Here is a 13,353-nt window from a genome sequence, read left to right on the forward strand (position 1 = left end):
TGATTTATGTTACAACCTTTGTCAGACCAACTCAGAAACAATTGAAACCATCTGTATGCCTGATGGGGACTAACAAAAAAGCTGATGAAGTATGACTTCACAAGGTGTCCAGGGCAGACCAAATTTTTCTCACGAGTCCATATCCCATCCCGTGCAAGCAGAGTAACAAGCTGACACTTTCCAGAAACTGCATCTTGTCCTTGTACTTCCTCCTAAACACCTACAAGAGCATATCTTTGGTGCTCTGGTTGCTTTCCTGACCGTTCACTTCCTACAAATAGAGGTATATTTTTTGTGACTGGTGCAATGGCCACACGTTTTGGTAATATAGGTATTCTCTCTTCTCCTTCCCCTAATAACACAAAAAAAAAGATCTAAGATTTTATATTTTCTAAGTATTTTATATAATATTAAGCTAAAGGAAAAAGCAAATGAAGGCTGTCAGTGGTCATGTCAGATGGCCAAAGTACACAAAATTCCTAGTTTTTCAGACAATGTGGTAATCAGATATTCTAGCTGGCTGGTATTCCACTGAAATTCACTCCTTCACACTTCAGTAAAGTATGTGAGACACTTCTTACTCAGGGTCCACACCATCCTCAAACATGCATCTATGCTGTTACATGCAACTCAGTGCAGAACTTTTCCACTACTGCTAAGACACTGAAAACAATGATTTCTGTATCCAGCATGCATAGAACTTCGGAGAGCTGAGCAAAACCAGCATTTACCAATTTTCCCTTCCTTTGGGTTAACTTCCCTTCTTTCTGCCTACTACAGTAGTGGTTAGGAAACGCGTCTTTCCTCTGTTTCATTGCTGGATTTCTCCCCATAACACACTTTTGGAAAGCAGTTTCATCTTTCACACTGATTAAATGCAGTTGGACAGCAGGGAGTGTCTGTGATTAAGTGTGTTGCTCAACAGCTGTTGTTGGACAGCTTTGGCAAGGCTCTCCAGGCTAGCTGGAGGGAAGAGCAAGAGGCACAGCACAAACTGGGAGACTGACTTGCACTGAAGGGAAAAGAGTTACAAACCATCAAAATCCAAATTTAGGCTGAACAAAGGCTTTATATACTTTATCCATCCGTCTCAAGAAACCTTTTATGTAAACTGAATTAATCATGCATGATAAAAATAAATGATGCTATGTCTGAAACATGGAAACTGGAGAGACAGAGATGAGATGAGAAACAAAAGCCAGACAGAAACAGAACTGCAGATTAAAAAAGGCACAAAGTTTAATTAAACAGCTTATCATGGGACACAGTGCCTTGCAGTTGCTGAAATTAATGTTAACCATCTATGTTCACCTCTCTGGGGCCTTTAAGCCACTGTCACTTGTAGAAAGAAAAAACCAAACGACACCAACACATGAACACTCACTGGCTGAGTACATTCTTAACACAGGTTTGCTGAAGTCAGAGACACCATCTGCCACCACTACCTGCAAACATCATGACTGAGCAGATATTCAAGAGCCTTTATATCAGGCCATATGACATCCTCTCAGGACTGCAAATGAAATTTAATTTTCCATGGTAACTTTATATTTAAAAAAAAAAGGAAAGCAAAGAGAAGCTAACAAGATTTCTCAATTATTTTAAGCATGAAAATCTTTAATCCCCTTTTAAAATGGAAAAAGTGCACTTTGAGAGAAAAGAGATGGGACAGCACGAAAGTTCTGCCTCAAAAAAAGAGCATTTTGCTTTGTTGAGGTAGCTGTCCAGACTTGGTTTCTGACTCTGAAAAGAGGTGTGTACTCAGAGCTGTGTCTACTTTTTCACTAACATTTTTTTCTGATTGGAGCCTTTTCTCTTACAGAGACTCAGCTGGCAGAACTAAATACTTGGTTGTCTCCTGCTGCTTCAGTCCTTTTTCTGTTTTTCAAAGAACTACACACAAGCTTAAAGAAGCATGAAAATTAAATACAACTTCACATAGACAGTAATACAAAGTGTTACCAGCTGGACACAAAAGACAATTTCTTAAAAATAAAATACAGCTCTACTGACCACCCACAGCAGCTAGAATGATTCCTACTATTTAGGATAGTAATCTGTGACACCTCATCTTCTGAAAGCCTCTCATGTTCTCAGACACCAAAATACTAGTTTGGATTATTTCATGTTTCTACCAGATCACTGAATAGAAGCATGAAAAAAATCTATCAGACCTACATTGTTTCCTCCAGCCTCCCTATTTAATTTCCTGTGCACTAGATCAAGTTCAAAAGACAATGTTAAAAATGAGATGAGGCTGATGAAAGGCCAAATGAATGGTCCAAGAATCTCTTTTATCCACTAGCCACCTAAAATGCTGGCTACACATCTACAGAATGTGAATGGAAGGGATGCTGTGAAAGGTAAAGGGCAAAATATTTACTGAGAAGGGTACAATAAGAGCACTCATGCAGAAAACTGAGACGCTTTGATGGACTATAAATCTCTCTCTCAAAAATTCTGTATTTCACTCTGGATTCCATCATACCTTCCAATGCTTCAGGATGGGTCAGTGCTATTGATGTAAATATTTAACATGTCTTCAATAAGAAGATACAGCTCGTGATAATCAAAAAAGGCCAGAAAGGGATCTTAAATTACCAAATCCAATTCATTTCCTTCCTCTAGAGCACGATCAACCACATCTGTGTGGATCCTTAACATTTATCCAAACTGTTCTCAAAGAACTCCAGTTATGGAAATTCCCCAGCCTTCATAATTACTCTGCTCTAGGGTTTCACATTTTTGTACGCATAAAAAGTATTATTGCAATTTTTTAAAAATAAGTCTTTTGATTTTCATCCCATCCACTTAAAACATAGGTAAAAGACTGTTTAGTAACTGAGTGGTAGCCTTTTTTCCCATGCGAAGACCTAAAGTTTTTCCTCCTGCCTTTTTTTTCCTTTCAGACTTGTTACCCTAATTCTTTACCTTGCCCTGTAAGTTAGGTTTAGTAGACTTCTTATCAATCTTTTTCTTCTTTCTCTCAGAATTCTTCCAATGGACCACTGATTTTCTAAAATTCTGTACTCAAAACTCAAAAATTCTGTACTCAAAAATTAGATGCAGTACCTAATGTAAGCCTTATGAGTTCTGAGGAAAGAATAAGGGCTCTGTGTCCTCAGCATCCCATTTCTACAAGGCAATATATTGCTGCTTTCCTCGCTCTCCCAGTTGCATCACAGAGCTAAATAATAAACATGTTGTGAGCCTCTGTAGCTTCTCAATCATCCTCTCAAAAACTGTTCAAGATCCTCATGTTTTCATTAGTATTTAACTATTTCCACCTATTCATACAAGCTCAAATGTGTTCCCGTTAAACTGCACAGTATTTTGCCAGTTAATTTTTTCCATTGCCAAGATTATTCTGAATTCTAATTCTGCCTTCCAACACTGTTTTCAGATGACATGAAGCTGGGAAGCATGTCAATGTCAGCTTTACAAACATATGGTCTATTGCATCATCCCAGTCATTACTGAAAAGCAGCATTGCAATAGTGGAGCCAACAATCAAAAGTTAAAATTCTAGCCTAAAAAGCAAGGGTGGAGAAGAAAAGCACTAATCATGAAGTTATTCTCTGTTGTTATGACAATTCCAATTATTTCAGAAAACAGGATGCAAGGAAAGAAGTTTGGATAATATTCAACCACCTACTATTAAGGTTAAGAATTTTCAGCTCTTTCAAAGTATATCTCTGAGGAGGTTGGATAAAGGACTTCATTCTTGATATACTCCCTGTATAACAGTTTAGCACTTCTAACCAAAATATTTATTTTAAAAGAATGAACTGTCTGAACATATAATTGGAGGAAATAAAAGAATGGTTTTACTTGGCTGTTGATTAATATGATATGTCTGATATTTTCTGTCTTTTCTCAACCTCAATAACAGACACATGTGAACAGAAAAATGTTCAGCAAGAGCTTAGTAAGTAATATAGCACTAAACACTTCTACTGCTTCATTATTACTGGTTTTAATTGTTTGATATTTTTAAGTTTCTTGATTTTGAATCCCATCTCCGTTAGCTACATTCTCCAAATTTGATCGAGGAGTTCCACTCCTTCTTCTGGCTAACCACATCAACAGCACTTTAAATCTGTACAACTGTTCTACTGTGTTTCTGCACGACATTCACACACACATTCAAGCTTCTAGGCTAAGGAAACAGAGTTGATTTTAAACCCTAAGTCAACTGCAGCTAATGAATGTTCAACATCCAAAGTGAGAGATTACCTCTGTCTCAGCAATGGTGTTAAGACACCCTGGGAGATTTAACTGGCCACCTTTTTGTTACTGTTTCTAAAAAGATTTCATTTTGTATTTTTAAACAGATTAAAGACTTTCTCAATGTATTCAGCAAACCAAAGCATACAACAGAAACATTATACAAAGCTACACTGCTTATGCATACACTTTTTAGAAGTGCACAACAGTAAATTCCTTCCTTGGACATGCAACACACAGCACAAGTAACTTCCAGGGAGTCATTAGCTTGTTTTTCTTGGCAAAGAAAAGTCTAATAGAAATTTTATACACAAATGCAAGATCTCAATAATACTTCCAAAACAACAGTACAGTCACTAGTCCCACTTAAAATTTGTCAGGAAAATACTGACAAGTGTTCTCCATTTCTCCTTGCTTCCATTCCTCCTCCTTTAAACTCCTGTTGCACAGGTTGTTGGGTAAGACTCCTCCTCATGTCAGAGGAAAACAATCCTGAGGGCATTCTACTTGGCCACCTTTCCCAGCAATTCTCACATAATGCATGAAATATTACTGTGAAGAGCATCAGGAGACAACTGTGCCAGTCACCCTAGTGAACAGTGCATCACAAACAAGTGCAGAAGGGTGATGGCAGGGATCTCTGCTCTGCACTGCATCGACTCCAGCCTGCATGCACAGAGCCTGATGTCCCAGCCAACAACCTGGGAAATCACTGAGAGCATGACTTGCTTCTGAGTGTCAGAGGTTGCCTAAACTTTTCTCTTAAGAACTATTTACTAGCATACAAAACTCAATGTTTTTAAATCCCAAAAGAGTTAAGTAAGAATGCTAAGAATAAGACAGCAAAAGAAAAGTGATCAGAAGAGTTCCTCCTCTAACCTTCCTCTACCTGTGTTTTTCTCAGAGGTATCTTTAGAAGAGGCCACTATCAAAACTACGGACCAACCTCAGTACAAACACGCAAAGTCAAAACATAGGCTGTTGTTGACGAATACAAGAGCAACCTAAGCACCTAATATTTCCCTCCACCCATCTGCTTCTCTACATGGAAAAATCAAACTACAGAGTTTGAGGGACAAGTGAAAATAGAAGAAACTCACTGAGTTTATGTGATGATGGGAATGGTCAAAATGTTATTCTGAGAACCTATTCACTTAGCTACTCTGAAGAATACTGGTTTGCTCACTTGGCAAAATTTTTTGTTTCAATTCCAAGTAACACATACATTTCAGAAAAATTTTTATTATTTTGACACTTATCTTTCTTCCAGCCAGGGGAAACTCTGGCTGTGTATCCTTATGGTAGGACCCAGCCAGAATCCATAGGCAGAGCTGGAGGAAAGGAAACACCAGCACTAGTATGAAATGACAGTTTTGTGGGTTACTTCTGATCGATTCCATCAGCTTTCATGCAGAAAGTGAACACCTACACTCAAACCCATAAACGCTGGAGAGTACTTCTCCTTTACAACAGAATCTCTGTGGCAATCACCAGCCTCAAGCCAACATGAAAAGCAGATGGTAATGCTTTCAGGGACGCTGAGATAAACATCGAGAAAAATTCTGTGCATCCCTATCAAATTTTACGGAGAACAGAATTTTCATGTTAAACTGGGTCAGATCTTTGAGCAAACTGCAGAACAGAGGGGACCAAAATGGCTTCAAATTGTCATGAACATAATTTCTTCATGATCTATTAGATTTAAACGATCACTCCTGCCTCCCACATGATTAAGGTATTTTCTCCATTGCAGACAGCTATTTTTAAGAGACTGAGTATTTCCATGCCTCTTCTCTGAAGGTACTAAGGACTAATCTTGGGTGCTAATTCACACTAAGGGACGAATCATCTGCTCTCAGCACAGTGCAATGCCTGGGAAACTTACCTTATCACTGTCTAGCGTGTTCTGGGAGGTTCGTGAGGCAATTGAAATAGTATCAGGCTGGCTGCTGCCATCTCCCTGACTGTCCAGGTCCTCACCATCTCTGCAAAAAATTCAGTTTTCATTACAAGAGTAGAACTGTGTTTGTAACATGTTAGTTTAAGAAGTGACACTCCTAGTGTGGCAACAGACACCAAACTAACGGATGCAAGAATCAAACAGTCAGTACTTAATACTCTGTTCTCTGCTGTAAGAGAAGAAATTAATTTGCAGGGTATGCATCATGTAGAACTAAGGCAACATCCAATAAGCCAGAAATATGGCAACAAACTTGCACAGTCACTTAACCAAAGCCAGCAAGGAGGACATTTGGTCACGTAATTTCAAGCTTCAAAAAAGGAAAACCCAAGGACCTGAGTAGCATATGCAGAATTGCAAAAATCTAAAACGTACAGCTATCCTGTACTGCAGTTCTCAATCCTTTCTGTAACAGCTCATTTACAAAAGTCAGGGACTGTTCAGACCAAAAATCTCAACAAATTCAGCACTGCAGGAAACTGTAAATTAATGATAAGATAAAGCTGGACAAAATGACTCTCGCTTTTGTCCAATTCACTGAAAGTCACTCAAAATTTGACACTACAGAGGAAAGAGAACTGTTGTGTACTTAGAGATCTCTGATTATTTGAAATACTACTTACCTTCTTCCTTTCTGTTTTGTTGTTGGTGCAGTTTTGGGAATGTGGATGGGCTCTTTCAAAGCTCCTTTCAGATGAATAGTCCTTTCTTGTATCACTTCCCGGATGTGTTTGATCCAGTCCTGTTTATTCTCTATACTGGATGCCTTTGATATGCAAAAGAAACAAAACCCCCACAATGGACCATTATGGCTGAGTAGATCCACACATACAGTCAGCTCATAAACACAAAGAGGAACGCATAAAGAATGACTTTGTGAAAATTTTCTGAAAACCTGAACAGAGAAAAGGAAATTCTAGCTGGCTGTCTTAATTTTAGATCACCAACAATACTTTACACTTCTCAACATTATAAATATTGGTAATTTAAAAAACGTTTTAACCTTAATTCAGAGTTTAATTTTGTAACTTGATAGCAAAAGCCCTGTATGCATCTCACGTGAGGCAGGGTGGATTGACTTACTCTGAGGATTCCAGTATTAACACCTTGAATACTGGTATTGTAAACTCACCCTACATTTTAGAACAATTCTAACTTGAAATAATAATAATATAATAGTAATAATAATGTCAACTTTTACTGCAGCACATACACTTTGTCAACAATTTCGTGTATTACTTTTCCCACTTTTTGATACATATCTCAAGACAGAAAACTAATTTAGGGATTGTTTTTTAATTACTGCCTGCAACATATCTATTTTTTAAAATACTCCAGAAATTATTTGATATCCACCTGCCCAACTTGTAATCTGATTGCTTAGTCCAATTTAACCCTGCACCTGAAATGTTACTAAATATAAATATTACTGCAGATCTAAAGAAATTATTATATATAATTTCCTTAATTATATACTACTTCTCTTAATTGCTGTCTCCTGAAATAACTGGCTTCAAACATATTCTAAATGTTTAATATATTATAAATATATAATAACCAGGAATTCTAAAGGGGTGAAGAAAATTATAGGAACAGATGGACAGGTAGGTAAAAGAATTTTGTTTTCTTTTACAAACAAAAACATTTAGGAAAAAAAAGCTAAACATGACCTTTTAAACAATCTTTTATTTAGTTTTTAATGGAATTTACTTCTAATATTAATGAGGTAAGGGAGTGCTTGTTTCCAGCTTCTAAAACCAACCAACCAACCAAAGTCCATAAAATTGTTGAAGGGCTCAATGTATCACAGAAATTTTCTAAATATCCTATGCACTAAGTAAAGTACAGAACATAAACAAATTAAAGTGATGTTATGTACAGAGGCCTTAATTAAAACCTCTTATTCTGCTCTGCCCTGGGAGGATCATTTCAGGCTGGAAAGCATTGTCTGTGAAATTATGGCAACAAAAAAACTGAAAGAAAATCTACTATGTGTTAATGCTAAATTTAATGTCCTTGCATTCCTTGTCTGCTGCCAGAAATCTAATATAAGCTTTTGTTTCCTTTTTCACGAGGAAAAGATACAAATTTGAGTATTGACATGTAAATTTGAGAGGCCATTTTTAAGTGACATTATTGAGTATTCACTATGAATATATACGAAATCACGAACAATACTGTAGGTGTATTAACCTATGGCATGGGAAGATTAACTCTGTTTCAGCTCAACAGAGCTCCTCAAAATACGCTGAATTACCCATTAGCTGCTTATGGTATTACAAACCAGGTTCTTCAGCTGAGAAGGAGTCTCAGGTTACACACCATAATCACTCCCTGCCTTCCCAACAAATATCAACAACTACAAGACTTGCTATAGACTTAAAGCACATCTGCTAAAATCACCTTGAGAACAATTTTGTTGTCTGAAGTTGGTGTCCTTCCAACCCACAGAGCAAACTTGCAGGGGTCTCCTTCTACATGTTCTGTGACACCCAGTTCTGAAGTCTGGAATTAAGAAAAATTTGTTAGGACCACATGGCATTTTTTCTCAGAAGCCACAAAGGCAAGCTAATAATCTACAAAATTGAGCACTGCTATTTAAAGAGATTTTCAGAAGCTTAAGGCTAACTCATATGCTAGAGAGAGTCCTTTATTCTGGTGGCAGGGGTGAGGTCTTTTCAAAAAAGCAAGAACTGTAAGCTTAACAGTCTTTTCTATAAAGTACCAATAAACAATAACACAATCTGAATACCAAATTACTTATTTTAGTTTTTGGACTTCACAGTAAAAGCCTTGTAACTCGAAAGAAGATTCTTGGCAAAAAGTAAGTTTTGGCTTCTCTCCCTGTTCATTTCCATTGGAGAACACTCACTATTTACTGATTTTTAAGCCTTCTCTCAGAGAAGATATGCTCAAGAATTCTCTTGATATCTTCTAAAACTCTGGTTCCTTTTCTGCCAAATGAGCCTTTCCTAGTGTGTTTCCTTTCCTCTGAAACAGATGAAATAATTCAGAAATGCAGTTTCCCTCGAGAACTTTGTGAGACAACTACATGAGCAACCAGTCTTTGGAAATGCTCTAATGTCAGACCTTAATAGCTAATTATCATCCAAAATGTTTTCACTTTCTGACTGGAACAACATATCACTCATGTGAATTGGCTTCCACTTTAAACAATTCATACAGGCTCTGTTCCAAAAAAATTTACAAACTAAGAAATACAGCTCAAACTAAAAGAACCCTCACTCCCCAACAGCTGCTAATTATTCTCACATGATTAGAAGCTGTATTTTTCCCCTCATACACTTCATAATTAGCACACACACACTTCAACACAGGAGATGCTGGATACTCAATACCTGAATAAAGGTAATTTTTTTTCTTGATTCACTTGGATGCCAACTTGGTGGGGGGTTTTTTGTGTTAATAGGTGAAAGCTTTTCTGTTTTTTTTTTCTTCTAAAATAATCCCATCCCAACATCTACCTTCCACACACAACTGTCTTTGCCCAATAGGCAGCTGAGCAACATGGCTCGCTGCAGAGGACCCTGGCAATGCTCAGAGTCTGCACGAGGCTCACAGAACAGAAATCCTTGTGGGTTACTGGATGCATGGAAACCACACCGAGGTGAGGAAGCTCTCAACAGCCAGTTACTGGTGACTGGGAGAGTGTTCTGTCAAAGTAATGCCCACTTGCCTTGTTTCCCACAGCCCTTCGTACGCATTTGCTCTTGGACACTTAAATCTCTTACCAAAGGAGTTCATTAATGCATTCTGCCACTTATGTATTTATCATGCCACTGACTATCCTGTGCTGGAGAAACCCTGATGGTCATCATGCCTGAAGCAAAGAGAAGGACCTCACTTTCGTAAAGCCACCTTCCAGAAGTCACAGGGCACCATACAAAAAAGATCTTTAGCTCAAATCAACTTGCATGCTTCCAACACATGCCTTTTCTAAAGATCTAACTATAAGAGCTGCTTAGCCTGTAAGCTGCACTACAGGATATTTTGCCAGATAGAATATGACAACAAAAAGAAACCTTGTATTTTAAAACTGAGGTACAATAAGAGTCTTCAAGATTTCCATCAGCTTCTCTAAGACCTTAGGCTGTTACTAAATTCCTGCTGGAGGAACTGACACCACAATTTTACAGGACTGATTTTTCAGTTGTAGCCTCTCCCACATAATCCCTTGGCAGCTATCAGTATTCTCCAATACACCAGCATTTTTTTTATTTTGGGTTCTTAAGAGCATCAAAGAAAGGTGTGATCAATAAACAGCTGCAGCTGTGTTACCTGCTAGCTATTTAGTATCAGGAAGGAAAGCAAGTGTTGGAAATGAAGTGACAGAATATGCAAAGAAAGATATGGAAAAAGTTCCTTCTTTTTCACCAACTTGTTTTACCAGTTTGGACACAGAAGTAGGAAGAGCGAATGAATGAAAGAAAAGGAAGAGAAGCACAGAGAAAAGACTCATTATTTACACCATCTAGACTTAGTTATATATCTCAACAGGATCAATACAAGAATAATGTTTTCTAGAGTGTGATTCTGAGAAGTAAAGTAATTTCAAGTTCTTGCTCTGAAGTATTTGGTATAAAAACTAATCTTGCCTTTGAGAGATGCAGAGCAAGCCATGGGAGACTGTCTTGCCACTTGGCTACCTACATTCATGGAGAGTGAATACTGCTCTCACACCAGTCATGCAACAGGAGAGGAAGATAAGGTTGTGAATTCCAGAGTTATGTAAAGCATACATGAGACACAAGAAAAGCAAGAGTGGAGGTTTGGGAATTTTTTGGGGTTTTTTTTAGAAGAGAAGAAAAACATTTCCACCTTTACATCCTTTCAGTAGATCATAAGTAGTATAATTCTATTTAAAGACTACTGGTCTCAGCGAACATTCTTGAACTTTTCCAAAACAAAGTTCTTGCCTTTCTCTATCAGTAAGTGTAGAATATCCACTAAAATGAATACAGCAATAGTAAACAAGAAAGATGAAGGGAGCTTATGAACTCCTTCCATTCTTCAGCTTTATACAAATAAGTGTTAAAGAACTTGCAATCAACACATAATTAAGAAAAAAAAGTCCAGCTCAATACTGGTTTTCATTTGACCTGATACAACAAGACTGACATGTACCCTTCAGTCAGTTGCTTTGAGCCTATCCTTTTGCTTCAAAAGCAAGACAAAGCACCAAAGTTGCAAGTTTCACTCTATACATTCCAAGGCTGTTCTTTCAGTGCTCTATAAGAGTTCAAGTTTTCCAGGCACACCTAAATCACCTGACCTTAGCTGAAGCCTACTCTAGACAGTTTTGTAATTATGATTGTTCTCCCATACTTACAAACAGTTTGCTCTTGTAAATGTACTTGCTCCTTCCGCTCGAGTCCTTTACTTCTTTACTGAAAACCAAGGACATCTCAAAAAGGAAAAGGTGCCTCTCTCTTCCCTTTCGGATCAGAGTTTTTGGGTCCCATACTTGGAAGGATTCTTGAAGGATGAGCTCTCCCTGAGATTCTATATTTTCATCAAAGCCTAAAAACAAAGTGAAAGGAAAGACTCACCATGAAAAATCGGTAATACAAACAATGTAAAAAGCACAGCTTCTGTTCATTAACTGTATGATTTTTTCTCCCTGATACAACTTCCAAAAGATGAAATTCCTAGAAATTAATACTAAAGACAAGACTTGATTTTAGCACTGCAATATACTAAGTGTAACTGCAGCTCAAATGTACTTCTGAATTTAGACATCCAACTATTGAGAACTTAATCAACTCTTCTGGCAGTATTTTACCAACAAATGACAAAATCTGTCTTTGTCAGCTTCAGGTAACCTCTTCTGTGACGAAAATGTTTTCTCTTATGAGCTTTCTACCACTGTAGAAAGTAAGCAACTTGCAAAGATACAGAGGACATCAGGTTCTTCTGAGTGTGGCAAGCTCCCAAAAGCCACCTTTTCTGGAGGTACACCTTCTTTACCACGTGGGCAATGAGCACAGAAATGTGTTCCAGCTGGGGATGGAAAAACATGGCATCTTGGAGCTGTTGGCAGACAATCAGGCTGCTATTGGTCATGCCAGAATTGATCCACAGTAAAGTAATTACCAGCTGGACCACTTGTATTGAGACATAATGAAAAGAAAATGAAGATTGAGAATACCAACAATTTTACTTCCATTTTAATGTTAACATGCTCTCCCAGTTTAATACACAGCTTTAAAGCTGGAGGATAACAAAAATTGTCTGCCATACTCTTCTGAGTAGTATCAAAATGTATTTTAAATAGACACTGCTTGCCAGTTCTCGTGTTCTGAACAGGGCAACAGTATGGAGACGATCAGAGGCAAGTTCCGCCAGGATGTTCATTCCAAATCCTCCAGAGACATAAAAAGGAAATGTGCTCACTCACTATACTTGTCCAACATGGGATGACTCAACAATGCATGCAAGGTTTGTTGTAAAACCAACTTATGTAAAAGATTAGGATATTCTCCAGAGTCACATTCCAAGTGTTAAAAGATTATTACCAAAGCTGGTCAGCCTTTATACTAAGACCACCTCCTGAACAAGCATTTGGAACTGATCCTGTAAACTGACCAACATCCTTACTGTTTAAAATCAACGAACAGATGTGATCCAGAGTGCTCATACAATCAAGGATCACATGTCAAACTAAGGCAAATTTTACAGTAACAAGCACAATACTGGAAATTCCACAACAAGCTGTATGCTACTACCAGAAGGCAGAGGGGAAGAAGAGGCATATTGACTAGAAGCACTTAAGAGTATTTATTCAGCAACTGTAGGGTAAGAGGACCCATTGTTTTTTTCTCAAAAAATTTAAACGCCCAAGAAAAACACTTCTATTACTAAATGTATGACTGGACCATTATAACAGGGTAATGTGCCAACTGCAAAACAGATTTTGGCAGGAAGTTGTTCTAAGCACATAGATGCATTACGTCCAACCTCCACTGTCTGCCATGAACATGATTATGCTGGCTTAGGCTTGGGCTAAATTGGCTTATGCTGACATTTTACTGCCAGAAGATAGATTTCATGTCAACTAGAAGTCTGTTATGGAACAGGCAGCAAACAGATGTGAAATAGACAAACTTCCTGGAGACAATGATTTGATACATAAATCAGCAAAATCA

General features: G+C 37.8%; 1 protein-coding gene across 1 annotated transcript in view; it reads right to left on the reverse strand.

Moving 5' to 3' along the window:
- The window catches only part of TRIO (trio Rho guanine nucleotide exchange factor), a 243,989-nt gene that overhangs the window by 69,634 nt on the left and 161,002 nt on the right, over positions 1-13,353 (reverse strand). The window contains exons 30-33 of the mRNA XM_066326466.1: positions 11,538-11,728; positions 8,591-8,692; positions 6,811-6,953; positions 6,113-6,212 (exon numbers count right to left, since the gene is read on the reverse strand). Of these exons, the coding sequence (XP_066182563.1) occupies positions 6,113-6,212; positions 6,811-6,953; positions 8,591-8,692; positions 11,538-11,728 (536 nt within the window). The remainder of the gene's footprint in view (positions 1-6,112; positions 6,213-6,810; positions 6,954-8,590; positions 8,693-11,537; positions 11,729-13,353) is intronic.

Source organism: Sylvia atricapilla, chromosome 1 (assembly GCF_009819655.1).
Source record: "Sylvia atricapilla isolate bSylAtr1 chromosome 1, bSylAtr1.pri, whole genome shotgun sequence".
NCBI lineage: Eukaryota > Metazoa > Chordata > Aves > Passeriformes > Sylviidae > Sylvia > Sylvia atricapilla.